Source organism: Colias croceus, chromosome 23 (assembly GCF_905220415.1).
Source record: "Colias croceus chromosome 23, ilColCroc2.1".
Classification (NCBI taxonomy): domain Eukaryota; kingdom Metazoa; phylum Arthropoda; class Insecta; order Lepidoptera; family Pieridae; genus Colias; species Colias croceus.
The window spans coordinates 3,195,772-3,218,721 of record NC_059559.1 but is presented as its reverse complement, the minus strand read 5'-3'; the positions used below and the strand labels follow the sequence as shown (position 1 = coordinate 3,218,721).

The following is a 22,950-nucleotide window of genomic DNA, read 5'->3' as shown; positions in this document are numbered from 1 at the left end:
TTCGCCCGCGTTTTCAAAGAAAAACCCACATAGTTCCCGTTCCCGTGGGATTTCAGGGATAAAACCTAGCCTATGTTACTCGTGGATAATGTAGCTTTCGAATGGTGAAAGAATTTTTCAAATCTGCCAAGTAGTTTCGGAGCCTATTCAATTCATACAAACAAACAAACAAAAAATCAAACCTTTCCTCTTTATAATATTTGTATAGATGAAATTATATTTGGGTTTATCTTGGGCTTATAAATAGAACTGGCATGCTATTATTTCTTCACCTGAACTGTATCTGAAATTATTGTATTAACAAACATCGCAAACATTCAACAGAATCAATAACGAATTAATCTGAAACGTTCAAATACAATAAAACAAAATAGCATCAAGATTAAACTCCAGGCTTGATTGATGGACGCATAAATATCGACTTCCATTCCGTTTCAAGTGGATTTATTTATACCACAGTCCACAAACACACTCCAGCCGCAACGGACATGGTTCCCGAACGAATCTCCATTTGACATAACAATGTTCAACTTTTTCAAAAGAAAGACCAAGGCCGAAAGCGCGGGAACGCCCGAGGCCGCTCGAAAACAGGCGAGCGCGGGTGTCGCGCAGCTAGACTCAGTCGCACCGCGCGCGCTGCCCGACGACAATGAGGTAACGAACGAAAAAACTGGCACAATACGGAAAGATGTAGTTAACCTCCTGCTACCAGACACAGACTACAACCAGAAGACCGGCGTCGGCGCGTTCCTCCAAATCATGGGTCGAAAGAAACGTAATAAAAGGAAACGCGACTCGTTTCGCGCGCAAGAGCAAAATCCAAAGCGCAACTCGCTAGATCGAGTCGAAACGAATGCGCCCACTCTTGCCAAAAATACACAAGACGCGCCACGAACGTCAGACGATCCAGCCGACTTCGTCAAAGCTCTCGTACTGCAAAAGTACGCAAAAACCGAGCCCAAACAACAACACGTGTCCCTCGTGTACGTGAACGAACCGAATTTGGACGAAAAACGACATGCCGAGGCACTGCTGCGCGAGATCGCGAAGAGCATAGACTGTAATATAGACATAAATGATAAACAAATGGGAACCGAAAATAGCAAGCCAAATAGCAAGCCCCACGAGCCGCACTACGAGACGGTTGAGGACAAACAGATTGACACATACAAAAATGACCTTAAAGGGGAACTGGAGAAGTTACTACAAGACGAGAACAATGATTGTGGCGATAAAATAGACAGCGAAGGTCTAGAATCCTCTGCATTTATGAAGAAGTCAAATCTGAAGCCTCCACGGTCGGACAATGAAGGCTGTTCAGATGATGACCGTTCGGATAACGGCAAAAAACGGGTGACGTTTCGGAAGCATATAGTTTTCGATGATGGTGAACAGCAGACTGATGAAGAAGCGGATTCATCATTCGAATCCCTTACTTCAGAGGAGAATGAATATTTAGAAGATGTTCCTGAAGATGAAGGCTATGGGAATGATAATAAAACAGTTATTAGTATAAATAGCCAGCCCTTGATAAGGATAGACTGTGTGAGCGATCTTAAACGTATTACGAGTGACAACAGTGATAGTGGTTTTCTGGAGTGTGATAAAGAGTCCGGTGATGAGACTAGTGATGTGAAAAGTATAATAGAGAGTGAGAGTGAGGAAGAAATCATGGAGGATATGCAAGACGAGATGGAAGAGGACAGAGATATGGTGGTCGTGGAAGCGGAACCGGACACGTAAGTATTTTGTTTTGTTTTTTTAGGGATTGAAAAAAGGTTTTATAGGAATTTTTAATTAATGTAGGGAATGGCAATTAACACGCCTTTTAATTAGCTTTTCAAAAGTATTTGGAGTAATTTATTTAGGAGTAGGTTTATGGAATAAAACCAAAATATTCAAAATAACCATAAATTTCGTATTAAAATTTATGGTTATTTTGAATTTCGATTTGAAGAATTCGATTTGAGGAATGTTTCAGTTCCCATAAATGTTCGACTTTAACGAACGAACGTTAAACGAATTCATGGTTTAGCCATTTAAAGTATTCAATGCCAATGAATTGCATTTTATTGTTATTATGTACGAACTTAATGTGTTGACAATATTTTTATTGAATGCAGTAAGATGAAATAACTTTTTAGATTTTTATAATACGAAATATGTACATATAAGAAGAATTTAATGTTATTTATAACATTAAATTCTTCTGTAAAGAGAAAGTAATAAGCTAAACGGTATAATATTATGTTAAACTAGATTTCCGCCCGCGGCTTCGCCCGCGTTTGCAAAGGAAAACCCGCATGGATCCCGTTTCCGTGGGATTTCCGGGATAAAAACTATTCTATATGTTAATCCAAGTTACCCTCTATATGTGTGCTAAATTTCATTGTAATCGGTTCAGTAGTTTTTACGTGAAAGAGTAACAAACATCCATACATCCATACAAACTTTCGCCTTTATAATATATATAATTAGATTAGATATTAGATAGATGTTTTATGTTTTTTATGCAAACATGTATTTTTTGAGACACAAATCTAATTTTTTTTCGTCATTTTAGTTACTTTTTTTAATAAAATTTCACTTCATTGTGAACTCAAAGATTTGAACAGCATAAAAATGCGAAAATAATTTATTCAGTGTTATTATATTATTTGACCGATATTTTGAATAATGTATAACGGCGGCATACAACAGAACAGACTACAGAAGTTTAAATAGGTACTCCGATAATATTGCAAGAGTATAATAATTTAATAGTAAAATAAAAAATCTCATTCAATCTCATCTCTCAATCCATTTATAATTCAGAGGAATATAGAACTCATATTTGATATTATTATTTTCTTAGAAACATACTTTTTATAGCGTGTTTACTTCTGCGTGTACTTATGGATGTTTATCGAAATAAGCAATATGTTTTATTTTTGAATGTTTTTGTGATAAAATCAATTATCTTGGTTAAACAAAGTTAATAAAATGCAACACTATAACCACCTGGGCTTATTATGAACTCTTATTATATTCATAATATTCCAGACAGTTTACGTCGTGAATTGACTGGCAATTCATATTCTACCCTATTAATTAACCATGGCTGGTTATCGCATCATAATAATATGAATTTTACAGTCAGTTCAATTCAACACTATAACGTATTGTAAAAAATAAATAAAGGATTGAAATCAATCCTTTATCTATTCCTTTCCTAAATAGGAATGACATTTTCATAGTAAGCCGTAAGTAATTATTTATTAATTAACCGACTTCAAAAAAAAGGAGGAGGTTATCATTTATCAATTCGGTCGGTATGTTTTTTTTTATGTATGTACACCGATTACTCCGAGGTTTCTGAACCGATTTACGTGATTCTTTTTTTGTTCGATGCGGGATGGTGTCGAATTGGTCCCATAAAATTTTTATTCGGATAGGCCCAGTAGTTTTTATTTTATGAGCATTTTTGTCTGTATTTGTAAATGTTGCAAGTGCAAGTGCAAGTTCGAAGTCGGTTGTTTTTAACGCAGTTATTACTTGTTTCCTCTTGTAATAGTCATTTCACTCTACGTTTATTGTGCCTACTTTACGTCGTTGTCCTAAATCCTAAATTTCGAATTTCATATTTCGACTTTTGTATATTCTAGGAGTTTAGTTATCTAGGAATCTAGAAATTGTATACATTAGAGCTCTCTAACCGAGTTTTCGGAAGCTTGATATCAAATCGTATCATTTTAACGTTCAAATATAACGCGTTACGTTGACCTATATTTACGAAAATATGTCTTTGGCAAAGATCTTGTTTAGAAACGTTTGTGAGATAAATAGGGACCAACACAATCGACAGGGTAAGATAATAATCTTCTTGTCAAACTAGAGCTCTTTCAGGTTGAGTTAAAGGTGATACAATATGAACACAGGAGTTCAACTATCCCACTTCTGATCTTAGGGATTTTTAATTCAACCTAGAAAGGTTTTATTCCTTGCAAAATTATATTATATGTCTTCCTTCAACAATAAAATAATAATCGACTAAAAATAATAACTAACACGACTAAACACAACCAAAACGACCGTTACGTCCGAGAGCCAAATGCAAAGTGTCAAATCCTTTTTTTTTTGTGTGGTGTCTCTCAATGTTAGCCAGAAGGGCTTCTACATTTTAACGCGGACGCGGGGGTGAACTGAAGGTTCGCCCTGGTAGCGACATGCACAAGGGCGTCCCCCCTTGACGGGGACCACGAACCTCGGCTTGAGCTGTCGCTTGAGTGGAGGAGGCCAGAAGGGCCCTAATCGGACGGGAAAGTGTCAAATCCGCTGTTCAACTCATTTTTATAACCACCCCCTCGGTTTGGGTTGCTAGTTGGGGATTTGTTTCTAACATTATTCTAATACTATTTGGCCCGGAAAACCTTCTGCCTTAATCTTATCTTAGGGGTATGAAAGATGTTCGCCGATTCTGAGGTCTACCTAATAGGCACAGAAAATTTCATGAAAATCGGTCACGAGACACGAGAATTTTATTTACATAGAGAATAGAAGAAGAGATAGAGTTTATAAAGCTGAAGAGTTTGTTTGTTTGTTTGAACGCGCTAATATCAGGAATTACGATTCGATTTGAAAAATTATTTCTGTTTTGGATAGCCCATTTATCGAAGATCAATCGAATAACATTTTTCTACTCATTCAAGAGAAGTAGGTTATCAATACAACCGTGTGTTCATTATTTGATTTCTCTTTTTACTTTTTTGTTCAAATGTTTAGTTTATATTCAATTCGATTAAAAATATATTTAATAAAATATTTTCAGCGCTTTTAATTAATCAAAATATATAAACACAGATTACGTATTTGTTTCGTTTATGGTTTTAAATTTGTACATGTTGGTAATCTTGAACTTACTTAATTGTATATGTAAATGCTTATTTTTATATAATTTTTATGAATTACTAGCGGTCCGTCCCGGCTTTTCCCGTGGTCTATATTTCGCACTAAAAAGTAGCCTATGTCCTTTCTCGGGTATCAAAATATCTCCATACCAAATTTCATGCAAATTGGTTCAGTAGTTTAGGCGTGATTGAGTAACAGACAGACAGACAGACAGAGTTACTTTCGCATTTATAATATTAGTATGGATTCCTTTAAAAATACATTTAATAAAATATTTTCAGCGCTTTTAATTATTAATCAAAATATATAAACACTGATTACGTTTTTGTTTCGTTTATGGTTTTAAATTTGTACATGTTGGTAATCTTGAACGTAATCTTATACATAATATAAAAATGAATCCCAAAATGTGTTGGTAAGCGCATAACTTGAGAACGGCTTAACCGTTTTCGATAATTCTTTTTTTATAATATTCCTTGAAGTTCGAGGATGGTTCTTATGTAGAGAAAACGTGAATATGTACCACGGGCGAAGCCGGGGCGGACCGCTAGTTGTTTAAGTAAATGTTTGTTTTTGTATAATTTTTATGAATAATTTGGAATTAAGTGAATTGAGTGTCCTTTTATTTGAAATCAATGCAAAGTGTAACTTAATAACTGAACGAAAAAGTCTATTTTATTTTGATTAAACAATTATCATATTAAATTTATTTTTAACTGTAAATTCGAGCAGTAATTACCTACGCATATTTATATGCATCCTTAGAGATCATGTTGTCGATTTTTCTTAACGACCATCCGTTGACGTCAGACGTATAGTTAGTTCATGCATTATTTTTAGATTTACTTATGTTTTCATGTCGGATTCCTGTAATGAGTACAATGATATCCTTAGAAAATTGAATCATGTATGTAGGAGTTTTCTTTATAACTATCGTATGAGAAACTGGAATAAAATGTGAGTGAACGTTTTCCAGGAGGTAAAATGGATTGAATTTTAATAAACAATAGCTTTTTGAATTAGAACACACAAATATTTTAAATACGGACCTAGTCACAAGCGTATCATACTTGATACTAGGTAACCACTTTATGAAAAAAGAGCGTGTGTGCCGAACAACGCGTCAGAAGTGAAACTTCTTTGGCAAGATTCAAAGATTTGTTATCTTTCATCAATCATCACAACAGTTTCTTACCGGTTCTTCTCTGTAGAAACTGGTAATATGGTAAAACTATGTTATGACGATTCAAAAGTTCTTCTAGAAGATGTCTAATTGAATAAATAAATGTTCCAGTTTCTTTGAATTTGAAAGACAAAGTAACAAACTTGAATAATAATTACTGTTTACAATACTACAAACGTTGTTGATTTCTCTTTTCCTGAACATATTTTCAATACTAAGAAATGTTTTCATACAGAAATCGTAATGTAAATATTCTCTATGTTTACATTATGCACTTAGTAGGTTCTGGATATTAGCCAATATTCTTGTAATCTATCAAAAAATAATTCAAGGAAACTTTTAAGGAGTTTGAAGGCGAGCCAATCTATTTTCTTTCATGACAGAACAACGGTTTGCCTGGTTGATTAACTACGGTGTCCCCTCTTCACAATGGGCAGCGTTGGGCAAGAGGCAATCACGATAGTGTAGAGCAAGGTGTAGAGTCCTAAATGTCTATGACCGGCCGTCATTGTAGATGTTTATTCATATCGCTGTAATGGCGGCAAATAGCGGCGGTCATTTGTTGGGCCATCGTTGCCTATTGTGAAGATAATCTATTAGATATAATCTATTTTATTGTATTAAATTATCTTTCTGTTAATGCTTTTGGCTTGGCATGATTCACATATCAGCGTAGAATCGTAGACCTGAGTTCGATCGGAAATAACAAAAAAGTGACATAGAAGCACACCCCGGACACTCCATACAGTGTGACTGTCAAAATTATCATTTTGACAGTCACACTGTAGAGACTGCAAATGTGTGTGTTAACGCTTTATGGTTGGCACATTTGTGACTAGCGTAAAAAAAATTCACGTTTTTCTGTTGTAATACATCCGTAAACAGCTAGAGTCATTGGTAAACAGCACAATATCTAACCATTTTCTACGAAAAACGATAATCACAAATCCAAAATAATAAAATTACTTTAAGTCAATTTGATTAATGTTGTCAATCTTCGTTGCATATCGTCCTTGCAGAAAAATACGGACCATTTTTAGGCTGATCGTGCGGGGTGAGGTAAGTGTTTAATATTGGCGGGAGGCGGAGAGTGTCCGTTCTGTAGCGTTTAGCTACTAGGTATGTATTCTGTGGTAGAAGGCTGAAGAAAAATGATCAGTAAAACCAATATTTATTACAACAACCCAAAACAAATCTATAGTATTAAAAGTGCAGTACATACTGTGAATATATAAAAAGTGTGTGACTGTGCGTGCGTATACGTGTATGCGTAGGAAGTACGGAATCATAAATATTATTAATACAAATGATTTGCATTGCTTTTTTTTCACTTGTGTACACGAAAAAAATAATAACAACATTTATATTTAAGAATATGTATCTACATAAATTGCTCACCACTGGTGAGCAAAGCAAAAGATTGCTCCTGGTGAGTCACCAGGGGGGAGAGTAGAAAAAATTGAAAAAAAAAACACCTCACATAAATTAATTATGGACACCTAACACGCATAGATTAGCTTCTAGCTGTAGTATTTAGCTGTATGTTTGTAACCGACTCTTTTAGACTCGATTTTGACCGACTTTTGTAAACTTTGTACACTTATCAAGAATCGGTAACAAGACAATAATAATTCCTAAAATAAACTAAGTTTATTAGCATTCCACAAGAATTTTCCTAACCCATAAACTTTCACCAATAAAATACATACTCTACGACTTACTCTACAATATTTATTGCACCGAATGTCTATCAATAGTTCGAAACTTCTTTAAGAGCTACATCTGTTTAGTATATACGTCAATCTAGATGAGCCTATACCACATAATACGTACAGACTGGATAGTATTATATTAGTAGTGTTTTTGTATAAATCCTACCCACTACACATGGTCTTGTTAATGGATTTACATGGTCTAGGTAATGTTAGGAGTAATGGCTTAATAAACAAGAATGTGTTAGGTGGTTAAAATGTTTCAAAATACGTAAGGTTTTAAAAGGCATCCGCCTGTAACAAAATATTCGTTGTTACTATTATTATAGTACGGTGGCGATGCCTTCACGGAAAATTTTACAAAAAACATCTCTTATACATGAGGATCTAAGCACATTCAAGCAACAGTAGACATTGAAAGAAGAAAGAAAGAAAAACATTGACATTTTAAGCAACTACTTTAATCACTATTTTTTATTAATTTCAGGAAAACCCTAGTCAACCAAGAGAGCAAGTTCCAAGCACAAGTGGCCGCGCTGACCGAGCTAGCAGACAACCGATGCGATGAGATAGAAAGAGCAAGGGATATTATTGCGTCCTTCAGGAAAGAGATAGATGCTAAGGACCAGGAGATTGAGCGTGAGTCTGACCTTCTCTAAAACACGATAGGTTGTAATGGTGCATTTACACATTTGTGTGAACAGCGAAGCTTATTGAGCCCCAAGCGGCCCGATCGGTCCCAGACACAATAGATTTTCTATTGTGTCTGTGGTTCCGGGGCCTGAGTTATTAAAGCATGCTTCACGCTACACCGCGCCGTGGTTGGACAGTGCCGGACCCCGGAAACAAATGAATCAATATCCATCCACATTTCAAATCCGTGCACCGGCCGGGAATTGCCTAGGCCTGAGGTCTAGACGTGGACGTGAATCACTTCATAAATAAGTATACAATACTGATTGATCGAACCCCGGAAGGCGCACGTCGCGTCCCCGGCAAGGTGTTATACGGTACACACATATTATGCTTAGAATTTTGATACATTCGCCCTTTTTATCCCAGTAAGAAACTGGAGCCGCGGGTTAGATTATTCATAAACTGTTATTGTCTTCCCACTATGTATTCGAAGGTCTTATTTATTTTGAAGACAAGGAAACCAGATTTTGGCGGCCATCCAATAAGTTGAGAGTTAATGCACTTTCTTTGTATATCCACGAGTTCGTTGTTCAGGAAATAATAAAATTCCTTAATTCAATCATTGAGACACGTTCAATTGAAGTAAGGAGTATTTTAAAAATGTTTTTTGTGAGTGATCGAGTGTGGTTTCTTGATTTTTGTTTATCTTGTAAACTTGTGGAAGATTTTATCATGAAACTAGCAAACCGGGCGAACTCCGTTTCGCCACCAGAGATACTTTTTCTTTGCTATAAACCTCACGGAGCCCGAGACCTTTCCAACGAATTCAAAACCGTGGAAATCGGTTCGCGCATTCTGGAGTTATAGCGTCAGGAAGGAAAACCCGACTTATTTTTATATAGGTAGTAAGTAGATTTTCTTTGTTGTAATGGAAACTGCTATACTTTAATGAGAAAGACTTTTCGTTGACAATATGAATTGCTTCGCGTGTTTCGGTTGAAAGCAAATTTTCATATGCTCAGTCCAGTGGCAGTGCCGGCGTTAGGGGGGGGGCCGGAGGGGGCAATGGCCTAGGGCGACAAATTCTGGGGGGCGCCAAGGTCTGAAGTTGGTTAACCTTACACTTGGTATTGCTTCCCTCAAGTGGGCGCCACAATATTTTCGCCCGGGGTGTCAGTGGCCCTCACGCCGGCACTGTGCAGGGGTCTTATATAATAGGTGTAGATAGGTTTTACAAACACAACATTCGATCTTCAAAAACAGCACACTAACGCACACACGATTAGACGTTAACGCGAGATGGCATGATACAACTATCGTGAGCGAAAAGAGACAACTGAATATGTGGCTAAATAGCGACGTTTTGTGCAAACCTGGAGCAATTATTTACACCTTTTACATTGGCTCAATGGCTTCAAGAATAGTAAATACTTGCCATCAAATACCTCCTCAGTGAATAATAATCTATACTAATAATATAAAGCTGAAGAGTTTGTTTGTTTGTTTGAACGCGCTAATCTCAGGAACTACTGGTACGATTTGAAAAATTCTTACGGTGTTAGATAGCCCATTTATCGAGGAAGGTTATAGGCTATATATCATCACGCTAAGACCAACAGGAGCGGAGCCACACGGAGGAAACCGCGGAGCGCAGCTAGTAAAATGATATAACTTCATTACATATATATAATTATATATACTTATTCGTGGACCAAATCTCCAAAATCCTTAAAAGTCTATAACTTTTTTATTCCAGAACTAAAAAGCGACCTTGCAGCCGCTTACAAAGAGTCGGAACTCATTCGGCAAAGGAGCAGGTCGTTGGAGGAAGAACTTTCAGCTGCTAGGAGCTGTTCTGCAGATTTAGCTGACCAGTTGAATAGACGGAATGGTATTGTCTTTATCTTACTAAAACTCAAACTGTTATATTTTGGTTTTATGGCATTCAAATGCTTTATAAATATAAAGAATGTGCGCTGAAACAATAGAATGAATTCGATCGCTCTGGCGGGTCACGAGTTGCATCCGCCCCGGATTGGCGTGAAAGGAAGGATGGTTCGAGTCCCGCCTCGTGATCAAATTTTTTCTATTTTTTATAAATTTATATTATTAAAAATCATTTATAAAATAAATGCTATTTAACTTCCAGACGAAGCAATAAGACAAATCCGTGCAGAATTAGAAGATTCGCACAATCGATGCGCGGAACTTGAGTCCAAAGTCCAATTGCTAGAGCGAGACAAAGATAGGTTAGAGCAGGAGAAACTTATACAAGAACAGAAGGCGCAAGAGGTGAGGTTTTATGAAATAAATAATAATTGAATGAAATACAAGCAAAAGAGTATGTGCTGAGCACGCGTGTCAGAAGTGAAACTTCTTTGGCAAGATACCATAGGCAACATCGTCGCCATGACGCGACCTTGAAATTTTACTCTCAACTCGCTTTAAGAAGTTTCACTTCAAAAACAACAAGCCAAGTTATCTCGTGCGAAATTTCTGTGTTCTGTGTTCTCGGAAAGTACCTACCGGTTTCGATTCCCTTGCGATTGTTAAAATTTTGTATCATAAACGGCTGTATCTTTTGAATGTATTGGCTTAGAAGATCAAAGTATTTGATATTAGGTATTTTCACCTTGGTCCACGCGTTCATAAGAAAATTAGGCATTGACAGACAGACGGACAGCACGCTTTCCAATATGTGTAAAAGGAACAAATATTTTATACTAGCGGTCCGCCCCGGCTTCGCCCGTGGTACATTTTTACGTTTTCTCTCCATAAGAACCATCCTCGTACTTAAGAAATGTAATAAAAAAAGAATTAACGAAATCGGTTCAGTTGTTCTTGAGTTATGCGCTTACCAACACATTTTGCGATTCATTTTTATATTATAGATGTAACTTTTAAATGAAATTCCATATTCATATAAAAAGTTCCATTTACGTACGGCAGGGGCGCTTTTCAATTTCAATAAACAAAATCTCTTGATGACAATACAATTTTCGTGCTCGCGCTATTGTTTGACATTTATCCAGGTATTGAGAATCACGTGGGATTAGCCCACGAAGTTGGCAGTATGGCAAATAGCTGGGCTGTGACTAATTGTTATTTTTGTAATTCTTTTTGAAATATGCAGTTCTTTTTGCACTGACACATATCTCCAGTGTGTTATAATTAAGTTTTATTCTATGGAATGCTAAGATAAGACTAAAAGCCCAATATTATACTTATTTTACTAGCTTTCCGCTTGCGGCTTCGCCCGCGTTTTGAAAGAAAAACCCGCATAGTTCCCGTTCCTGTGGGATTTCCGGAATGAAACCTATCCCATATGTGCTAATCCAAGTTAGGTACCCTCTATAGGTGTGCTAAATTTCATTGTAATCGGTTCAGTAGTAAGAAGGTATTTGCGTGAAAAAGTAACAAACATCATCAAACATCCTCGCAAACTTTCGCATTTATAATATTAGTAGGATGTCACGTGTCTTGTTATTTACCCATAGAGATAATATATTTACCTACATTTCTATGGATGTCACCGTAATATCATGCAGCGCTAATTTACAGTTTGTTTTTAAAGTTCTACTAAACGTTTTTAATTATTAAAACAGTTTGGTAAAATAAACGAACATAGCTATAGACCTCTTTATTTAATACTAGACGTTCGTCCCGGCTCCATCCGCGTTCATCAGGTCAGGGATAATGCAGGATTCTGATCTATACTTACTGTAAAGCTGAAGAGTTTGTTTGTTTGTTTGTTTTAACGCGCTAATCTCAGGAACTACTGGTCCGATTTGAAAAATTATTTCGGTGTTAGATAGCTCATTTATCGAGGAAGGCTATATATATCATCATGCTAAGACCAACAGGAGGAATGCGGGTGAAACCGCGCGGCACAGCTAGTGGTAAAATAATTTTTTGGTCTAGTAGTTTTGGAGCCTATACAGTTCAAACAAACAATTAATCTTTGCTCTTTATAATATTAGTGTATCTCATACTAAAAACCCACAAAATGGCACAAATTCCAGGCGTTGTCAGCAGCAGAAGCGAATATAACAAAATGGCGGACAGCGCACGAAGCAGCTCGGTCTCAAGCCGCTGCTCGAGCAGAGAGGATATTGTCGGACTGCGAGTGGAAGATGAGGGAGTTGGAGAAGCGGGCGAGGGACGCGGAGAGGGAGAGGAAGGAGGTAAGGGAGGGGAAGAGAAGGGAAGGTAAAAGAGATAGGAAAGGGGAGGGGAAGGAAGGTATGGGAGGGAATAGAATTTGGGAAGTGTTGGAAGATGACGCTGACTACCCAATATGTAGTAAGAATATCGAAGCTAACACTGACTTTTATATATAGAGGGGAAAAGGGAGAAGGAAGGAATAGGAACATTTTAGTAAATAGATTAACTTGACTGGTGATTTTTATTTAAACTTTATTAAAATGTGGCTGTTTAATATTACTGTTTGTTTTGTTTGGCTTATGATATTTGCCTTGTATATTATTTTATGATTTCCAAAAATATGTATGACCTTATTTCATACAAAGCGATGATTATTCTTCATCTTATTATATTTCAATTTCAGCTATCAGAAACAGTAGAAGAACTAAAAGCAGCCCCACCCCCATCCCACGTCGCAGAGTTACAGCAACTTCGAGGGCTAGCGTCAGAACAACAACGTTCAGTGCAATCCCTTACTTTGCAATTACAAAGGGTTGAAACAAGGGAGGAGACCTTGAAACTAGAGGTGCATAGACTGAAGGATTTGTTGGAAAGGGAGGGGAGGTTGGTTAAGGAGAAGGAAGAACAACATGCTATAGTGAGTATTGTTGAAATATGTTTCTTTCTATAGTGACTTGAAAATTTTGTCATGAAAAGTAGACTAGACGTCTTCTTTCTATTTCGTTTCTTGTATAATATTTTTGTTCAATTTAGAAGGTATGAAAGCGAAAGATAAACAAAGTAACATTTTCTGTTTTGATAGAATAAGGAAAAATTAAAATAATCGATCGCTCTATCGATCTCGAGCTCTAACTCTCATTTCTATTCTTCGTTTATAGTGGTTTATATGTTTGAAGGAAATAACAATCGTGGGTAGAAATAAAAAAATAATAATCTACGTCTTATCGCAATTGCAGTTTCAACTCTGCACCCACAGGGTGTTGATTTTCGCATACAGAATTAATTAATTGATAAATTGAATGACATTTAATTTATAACACTTTTTCACCAGGCAATAGACCGCCTCAACCAACAACACGCAAATCACATAGACTCTATAAAAGCTGAACACGCTGAGGCACTAGCAAGTGCGGCCAGCGCAAGGTCCATGTTAGAACGGGCGCATGCTGAGAAAACGAGGACAGCGCTGTCCAATTTAAGGGCTGAGGCTGAGAAAGACGCTAGGAACGCTGAGAGGAAGCTGAGAGAGGTTACTACAAGGGTAAGTTGTAATATAGGTTTTGAGTTAAATATCAAATTTGGGTTGAAAATTCACTGAAGAACCAAAGCTGAACTTGCAAATTTTTAACACGCTGTTATTATCTTCGCCTATTATTATTAAGACTTTAGACTCGATTTTGATCCTCTTCAAAGGGACAAATTAAATTGAAACTTTGTATATTTATCAAGGATTGGTGACAATAAATTTAAATTACTAAAAATACTGATTTAACAAAACAGGAAACCATGATTATAACCTGTACCCTCATAGGAGACCCCTTGCCCAGCGGTGGGAACGTATATGGTCTGAGGCCATATTATGAACTCTTATTCTCAGTCAGTTTACGCCGTGAATTGAACTGACTGGCAAATTAACATAATACAATAATTAATTATTAAATAATTAATTAATAAAAATTACTGCGAATATGAATTGGCCAGTGTGTTCAATTATTATCAATACAAGGCATAATCTGTCTGGAAATAAGAGGTCATAATACGGCCCCTGATGACGTTAGTTACTTGCTTTTGCGCGCTCACATTTAGAATTAAATAGTGATTTTAACCAAGATACCAATAACTTATCTCCATTTTGAGAATCTAAATAATTATATTACTTTTATTCCATTCCAGTTTGAGAATCTAAAAGAAGTGCTAGCATCGAAAGAAGCTCAATTCGAACATGCAATCGCTGAAGCACATAGCAAAGCTGATTGGGACATAATGCAATTGAGGCATTTGCTGGACAAAGCTGATATCAACTATGCTAATAATGTTGAGAGTCTGAACGAGAGATTTGAGAAGGAGAAAGGTAAGTGAGAAATATATAAAAAAAACGACGTGTGTCACTCGGGGACTGGGGCGGTTGCGCTATTGCATGCTATGCCTTCAAGCCACACCTCCGCCCGTCGGAGTGGGGAGCGTGAGGTTTTTTCGTTACGGAATTTCTCGATTCGGTCCCCGCGCTCAAGGCCCGCGATAGAAGCTATGCAATAGCTTAATAATATAAAAATTTATTTTCAGAGAGATTAATAGAAGAATGGTCGACAAAACTTCGCCTTGTGGAAGAACAAGCCACATTAGATGCAGAAGAATCTAAAAAACTATTAGATACAACAAGATCCAAACTAATAGCTGAGAAAAATGACCAAATTAATAAACTTAAAGAACAACATCGACAGGAAATGGGTAATTAACATAATATTAGCTTCTGCTGTATGTTTGTAACCGACTTCTTTAGACTCGATTTTGACTTTAAACGGACAGTTTTAATTCAAACTTTGTACACTTAGACGATACAATTTCATGAGTTTATCCTATTATTCTGAATAAAAAAAGAGCGTGTGTGCCGAGCACACGTGTTCGAAGTGAAACTTCTTCGACAAGATTCAAAGATACCAAAAACGTCGCCTTACTCCATTGTCTTTTTATTCTGAGTTATAAAAATTTTTTAAAAAGAGTGTGTGCACGTGTCAGAAGTGAAACTTCTTTAATAAGATTCAAAGGTACCAAAATCGTCGCCTTACTCCATGACGTGACAGCATTGACATGACGCGACCTTGAAATTTTTACTCTCAACGTCTCTAAAGGAGTCCCTCAAAGAAATGATAAAATACAGGCTCTTTTTTACTTTCACTTGATTCTATCATTAAATCGTGTTTTTTTTATTTCTTAATTTAATAAATAAATACCTCTTTTTACACAGACGAGCAATGGGAACAATTTATGATAGACAAAGAGAATTGTCTCGAACGAATGAAATCTGAATGTCGGCAAGAGGGAGACGAGGAGAGAGTGAGAAGGGAGAAGGAGCTTTTGGAGGAGATTGCAGGTAAAAAAAATATTTGATAGGAAGTTAATTTTTTACCGCCGTTTTAGGGTTCCGTACCCAAACGGTAAACGGGACCCTATTACTGAGACTTCGTCGTCTGCCTGTCTGTCTCCAGGCTGTATCTCATAAATGATAAAACGTGATAGCTAGAAAGATGAAATTTTCACAAATTCAATATTTCCGTTGCCGCTATAACAACAAACACTAAAAATTAAAAATGTAAAATATTATGGGGGGGGGGGGGGGTCGTCTCCATAGTACAGAACTCTTGAGCTTGAACTCGTGAGCGAGTCCGTGTCGCACTTGGCCGGTTTTTTTTAATTTTTTAGTGATTTTTATTTAAATAATTTTTCGTTGTATTACCTAACTGCAATATAGTTTTGAATAAGGTTTTGCAATACTTATAGCGTTGGCAATTGCACTATCGCCGGTCTTTGTGATATAACTTCCTTTTGTGACATGTTTTTAATTTGGTTTTAATTAAATACTTACTATCAAGCCATGCTATCAAGATAGTAAGTTTTACACATTGAGATAATATTATGTACTAAGTACGTACGTATCAAAACAAGTTCCATTATTATTTATATTTTAGTCTATAAAAAAAAAAAATCTTCCACAGCATTGAAATCCCAAGTTCAGTCGAAATCAGTTGAATTTGAGGATTTGGCGGTAAAAGCGGCGGCTTGTGGCCGAACGTTAGCTGTCACTGAGCAGGAATTAAGGTAAAATATTATTTATTGTCAAAGAAATAGAAATCAAAATCCATTGCATGTATTAATGTAAAAAATGCCTGACTGCGTTAGTTTTTTTTTTAAATCTGTGGTTTGGGAATTAAAATTGACTATTCAACTCGTCTTTATTGTGAAAGTGACATGTCATAAGTCAGAATTGAAAAAAAAGTCAGGTGTTTGGGCTTTGGCGCCAAAATAAAAAAGAAGTGTTTTTTTTTTCTTTTTTAAAGTATAATGGGATTAAGGATTAAGTATTAATTTACGCAGTCGGAACTTATGTTTTTAATAATAATTACACTTTTTATATTATTTATACTAATCTGTTTTTTGTGTGCAAACAATCTAGATATATCAATCTTTATTAACAAAAATAACATTATTTTCCATAATCGTTAACACACATCCAATTATAATTGGTAGCGAAATTAGTCCTTATTTTTCACGATTTTCAACTAATTATTATTTTTATTAAATATATTGCCTTTTGGACGAATTTGGCTACCACAGCATGTAAATATTAAATAACATAAATATATAAAATCGTAAATAATCTAACCATTCAATACTCTTCACTATTCAGACTAACAGACATTCAGATTATTCATGAAAATGTATGATTTATTTTATTTATTTATTTATTACAAAATTTTCACTTTACGTCCAAAAGGCAGTATGTTTTATAATAATTGATACGCACAATTTTATTTAATTTTTAACATAGGTAAGTACTTACCTTATTGAATAGAGATTATTGATTATATTTTTTTTAATACGAATTAGGTAAAATAGTTGATATATTATATACTTATAATATTATAAAGCTGAAGAGTTTGTTTGTTTGTTTGAACACGCTAATCTCAGGAACTACTGGTCCGATTTGAAAAATCCGGTGTTAGATAGCCCATTTGTCGAGGAAGGCTATATAGGCTATAATATATCATCACATTGAGACCAACAGGAGCGGAGCAATGCGGGTAAAACCACAGGGCACAGCTAGTAAAAAATAAAGAGAAGTGTGATATTTTATTACATATTGACAAAAAAATTATCAATATTTGATTGATTGATTTATAACACAAAAATGAGGGTAGAAATAAAACATTTACCAATTTTGAACAGTCTCGGCTGGGTTGGAGCGCTACTGACAGCTTGTTTCACGTGCGTCATCACCGGATCGTTCCGTCTCGCTCTAGTCATCTTTCTCGTTCTAGCAGCTTTCTTTTTTTACACGCGAATGCGAGCAAAGGTTTAAATGTCATAGATAATTTTTTATGACATAGGTAATAACATAGACAAAAATGTACTATACTTTTTAAGACACGACCAAAGAGTATGTGGTGTTTTGAGGTTTTATAACCAAAGAATTTATCGATTGGCTTGTTAGCCTGTTACGACTGTTTAAAAATAGAGAGATATCTAGAAAATAATTGTTTTTGAAAAAAATGTTTTCTTTTTCGAAGATATTGAGAATGTGGAATGAAAAATTTTGTAAACATAAACTGTATTTATATGTTTGTATTAACTATTTTTATATTTTTCACAAAATTTTTATGTATTTTACGGTATGTTAACTATAGTTCTTAAATATTTCAATTTATTGTGTGTATTTTAAGTAATTTATACTGACTGCCATTTGGACTGAGTGAAAAAAATTATATTACTTGTATTATAAGTCATTTACTCATAACAACATAATACATACTCAGGTATTATAATATACGATTTCACGACTTAGTTATTTCATATATATTAAATATATATATTATATTTATGAAATCTACAAATTCTGGAAATTATTTTCAGCACTCAGAACTTAGATATGCTGCCATGTTATTCTGCCATAGATCTATTAATTATTAAAACGGATACTTAGAGGTTTTTATTATTTCATCTGTGTTTTAGATTGATATCTCAATTGGACACAATTATTGTCACTTATTGCTCAGTTTTAATTATTGTGATAAATCTTCACTATTGCATTGATTGCACAAAATGCTATTGCAACTATTGCAATGATCTCATCTAAACACCATATAATAATTTTTAAAACGCAAATATTATGTTCACTATTGCTAAAATCAATGATCTCATCAAAACTCTAGCAATTAATTAATAGGTATGCAGTTTATACACCGATGCATTAAGGGCTCCCGCACACGGGCCACCGGCCACCGGTCATAAATCGCCGCCACCGGCATATTTCCAGTGTTTTTCATACATTTTATTGGACTCGGCGCACACGGTTGACACCGGTGGCTACCACACGCTACACACTTCTAACTTCTCGTGGCAGCGCTTGTAACTGTCGCGAGTGGCTCGTGTGCGGCGACACTTAAGAGTTGTTTTTTACATAGAGTTTTATCAACATCAGCGATGTCTTTTTTATATTCATTTTAAAAATCAAAATCACTATGTACTAAGTCGTGAAATTAATTCATATAACGTTACTACATACATATTGTAATAAAAAATCATTATTTATACCTACTTGATTTCAGCTTTAAGTTTTAATTTTTACTTTTATTTCATATGAAATATACTCAAATCTCTAGTCTTTGATAGCTTTATTGCAATAATTTCATTAACTATACAAGCTGTAAGCTTAAATAATTCAATTAATTGTTTTAGCAATTTTGTATTATGGTTATTAATAAATTTTAATCAGTTACCTACCTACATATTTGTTTTATTTTTATTAAATTCATCATCAGTTTCAATTAAATTAACAACAATTTTGTAAACAAAGTTACATTTCAAGATTTTTTTTTAATTTTCCATAACCACAAACAATTCAATCTATATGTAGTCTGTGGAACTATCAAAATTTCCCGCCACATATTTTTTTACGAAGCAAAACAAGGCAAAGGTCACAATCTATACAGCCACAATAAACTAACTGTCCCTTACTAACATAGAGAGGCACTAGAGCGAGAGAGAGATTTGCGCCAGAAGAGGAGCGATGATGCTGTGAAGATTAAGGAGGCTGAAAATGGTTCGAGGGATCAAATTGAGCATTTGACGAGGAAATGTGCATGTTTGAGAAAACTGTGAGTATTATGTTATTAGATAATATATTATACAAGTTTAAAGCTATTGCATAGCTTCTATCGCGGGCCTTGAGCGCGGGGACCGAATCCAGAAATTGCGTAACGAAAAACCTCACGCTCCCCACTCCGACAGGCACGGAGGTGTGGCTTGAAGGCATAGCATGCAATAGCTTTACCGCGGCAGTCCATGAGTGCCACACGTCTTTTTTAAATATTTATATTTATAGGTTCCGCCGTTCGGCAATATACTGTAGTGTACTATTGAATTCATGATATTTGAAGTTATAGAGATGTAGGTATATTAGAGCTGTTTTACATTTTAGAGGAGGCAAAACATATACAAAGCATAAATTTTAATGTATGGGTCTTTATTTGAAGTGAAATTTCTTTAGGCGCGTTGAGAGTAAAATTTCAAGGTCTCGTCATGACAATACCATCACGTCAGTAACTGGAGTAAGATGACAATTTCGGTATCTTTGAATCTTGCCAAAGAAGTTTCACTTCTGACACGTGTGCTCGGCAGCCGGCGCACCGGCTCTTTTTTATTATTTTCCTTTTTTTTTCCACACATCGGACTTAATATTTTTAATCATATTTAATTTTAATTATATACATAATAATATTATTTTACAGTTTTGACGACATGCGCGCCCGCCTCGCGGCCCGCGAGCGTGCGGCTGAAGCGGAGTCGAAAGCCAAAGATAAGGAGTTACATCACTTGAGGACTGAAGTTGCTAGACTAACTAAGATTCTTGTGGAACAGAGGTTTGAATTCAATATTTTAATTTATGGCAGTACAACAGAGGTTTGTCTATGATTTTGTGATTTTGATGGGTTTAAGACTGGGTTGCTAGATGTGAGAAAAAGTTTAGGTATATAACTTTGAGTAACAGAACGAAGTGCGGTTGAAGTTATGAAAATAGAAATTGATTGCTTTTATTTGACCCTTGGGTCATAACGGAATGAGTTTAATATATAAATAATTTGAAATTACAGCGCGCCAAAACTCGGCATGCGCACTCGGGCGGACGGTTGTGAAACTTCAATGAAAATTGATGAAAAAGAACAAGAAATACAAGCGGCGCCGCGGAGAAAGGGTACATAGTTATGTAATTACACACCACACGAACAAATGTAGGTTTGTATTGACAGTGACAGGTCTGCGAGTGACGGTTTTGTTATCTGTGCCCGTTTTCGTATTTTCGACTTATTGGTACAAGGATCTTTTGGCACTTGGATGGCACATAATTTCACCAAGGAATATATTGTAACGATCGAGTCTGGCAGATCTTTCAAATAAAAATAAAACGAAATTTTTATATGACGCACTAGGCGTGAGTTTTATGATATCTAGATAGTTTGAGTTATTGGAACATGGCGTGGTTATAATTATTTTAATCTGTTTCCCGTGAGATTTTCGGGATTAAACCTCTCTTACTATCCTATATTACTTGCTCTGTGTTACAATATCCTTCTTAGCTCTGAAGCTATCTCTCTACCCAATGTAATCTAAATCGGTTCACTGAATAAGGTGTGAAGAAGAGACATTTAGACTACACTGTTAAGTTCTTGGTTAAGTTATTAGGTAGGTGATGTTATATGGAAAACTTAACAACATCTAACAACACCAAGAACAACACACTCAACGAATGTCATCAAATGACGTTTCGAATTTTGCCACGTGCCAAAAGATCCATGTAACACTATAATTTTGTGTCTGTTCATCTGTATTGCATCTGTCAAAGTTGGCGCGAAATATGCACGAATGGCGCCGTTGCACGAATCGCAATATGGCGGGTTTTTATCAAAATCTTTGAGTACAAGATGTTTTTGAGGTTAATAATTTGCTGTATCTATATCATCCTAATTCTCATTGGTAGAATTGTTTTAATTCTTTTGGTATCAAAATTAATGTTTTGTGAGAACATATTCATACATGAAAACATTACACAAATGATAAATTGCTATCATTCAGTCAAATTTACATTAGCCATCGCTTTCATAAAAGTTATATTATAAGATAAATTGTTATTAGTCTGTTGTCGAAGAACTTCTTATCTTATTTTTATTGATCATTTTAATTTTAAAGTTTGATACTATAAGTGATTAAAGAATATACACTAAGCTCATTTTGTAAACCCCGACCATACCACCGACCATAAGTAATATAAGTGTTGCCAACTTTTATATGAGGAGTGGCATTTTTATTTTATTTTAGAAATAAATCTCTTTTCTTTAAATTCAATATTCGACATGAAAAGTGGATCTTCGCCACATATTTACATACAAATCAATATTCCACATGACTATTACTGTTTCCTTTCAAGTTTCAACCGACTCACTACCAAATTCTCAAGTACAAACCATTCGTGCTAATTATTAGTATGTCTCCTCATTATAAAAACATTATTCACAAAGGTGGAGTGCTAAAAACTCCAGAACTCGCCCGCAAGCGGCCGACATTACCAGAATTACAACCTCTCCCGCCAGAACTACGTCCATCTGTCAACGATGATCAAAATGGCCGCCGACGCGCGAAAAGCGTCGACCTTCCAGCTGTACAAGTGCCCGTCAGAATAAAACAACTGGAGGAACGGAATAAAGAATAAATAGATCTCTTAACACGCTTTTATTGGCTTCACCAGTATGTTTGTAACCGAGTCCTATAAATTTTGACTCACATTAAACAGTTTTAATTCAAACTTTGTACACTTATGCCCGGTTCCTATATTTGAAAAACGATCCGTTTTAGTTACGAATAGTAGTATAATTAACCAAGCGTAAGCGAAAATCGTTCCTATAAAAAACGTCTCGTCAAGCAACTTACCGACGGCTTCCTACTGACGGATGGGAGGGTTACTATTAACGAACGGTAAGCATATTGTATGGAGAAGACAGTTTATCGCGTTCCTATAAATATTTTTAACTTCATTATGCTGTCAAAGTTACTATTCGTATAGCATTTTGTTTACCCGTCGATTTCGGGCGGTTAAATTCTTACTATTTCATTGTTTCCGCTTCAATATCGAAATTTGGAGTTCAGATAGTGATAGAGAAGTGTTTAATATTATATCGAATTTCGGAAGAAGATAGTGGGCGTGAAAAAGTATATATTATAGAGAAGGAGTGGATTTTTTTGCGACCCTGGATTCTCACGAATTTCAATTGAGATTTCGACTTGATAAAGAATCTGTTGAACAATTACTTCTTGAAATTTATCCAGACGTACGAATAAAAGGAGCCAGGTTAGTTTAATGGAGGCATTAATATTATACCAAACACGTCTAACCTTATTACATACCTAATTTATGTTGTCATTTCAGGAATCATGGGGTATCTCCATAACATCAATTACTGTTGACGCTGAGGTTCTATGCTTTAGGCACAATATCGATATCAGTGGCAGACCTATTTCCCTTGGTCACGGCATCACGCGTGAACGGGTGGACCGATTTCGATAATTATTTTTTTATAATGTTCCTTGAAGTACGAGGAT

At 35.6% G+C, this 22,950-nt stretch overlaps 1 protein-coding gene across 4 annotated transcripts; it reads left to right on the top strand.

Annotated features, from left to right (window-relative positions):
• Window positions 1–339: 339 nt before the first annotated feature.
• LOC123702210 (golgin subfamily A member 6-like protein 22) lies at window positions 340–22,156 on the top strand. 4 transcript variants are annotated; one of them, XM_045649892.1, is made up of 15 exons: window positions 341–1,739; window positions 8,270–8,421; window positions 10,175–10,309; window positions 10,568–10,710; window positions 12,441–12,602; window positions 12,986–13,219; window positions 13,634–13,843; window positions 14,476–14,653; window positions 14,866–15,030; window positions 15,548–15,673; window positions 16,296–16,398; window positions 19,323–19,454; window positions 20,088–20,219; window positions 20,451–20,551; window positions 21,873–22,156. In XM_045649892.1, exons 1-15 carry the CDS (start codon window positions 523–525, stop codon window positions 22,061–22,063), a joined length of 3,381 nt encoding a protein of 1,126 aa, XP_045505848.1. In that variant the 5' UTR covers window positions 341–522; the 3' UTR covers window positions 22,064–22,156. The 4 variants fall into 4 exon arrangements, with proteins under 4 accessions (XP_045505851.1, XP_045505848.1, XP_045505850.1 ...); XM_045649894.1 differs by having other exon boundaries at window positions 20,451–20,592; window positions 21,873–22,009; XM_045649893.1 differs by having other exon boundaries at window positions 20,451–20,588; window positions 21,873–22,008.
• The last annotated feature ends 794 nt before the right edge of the window (window positions 22,157–22,950 follow it).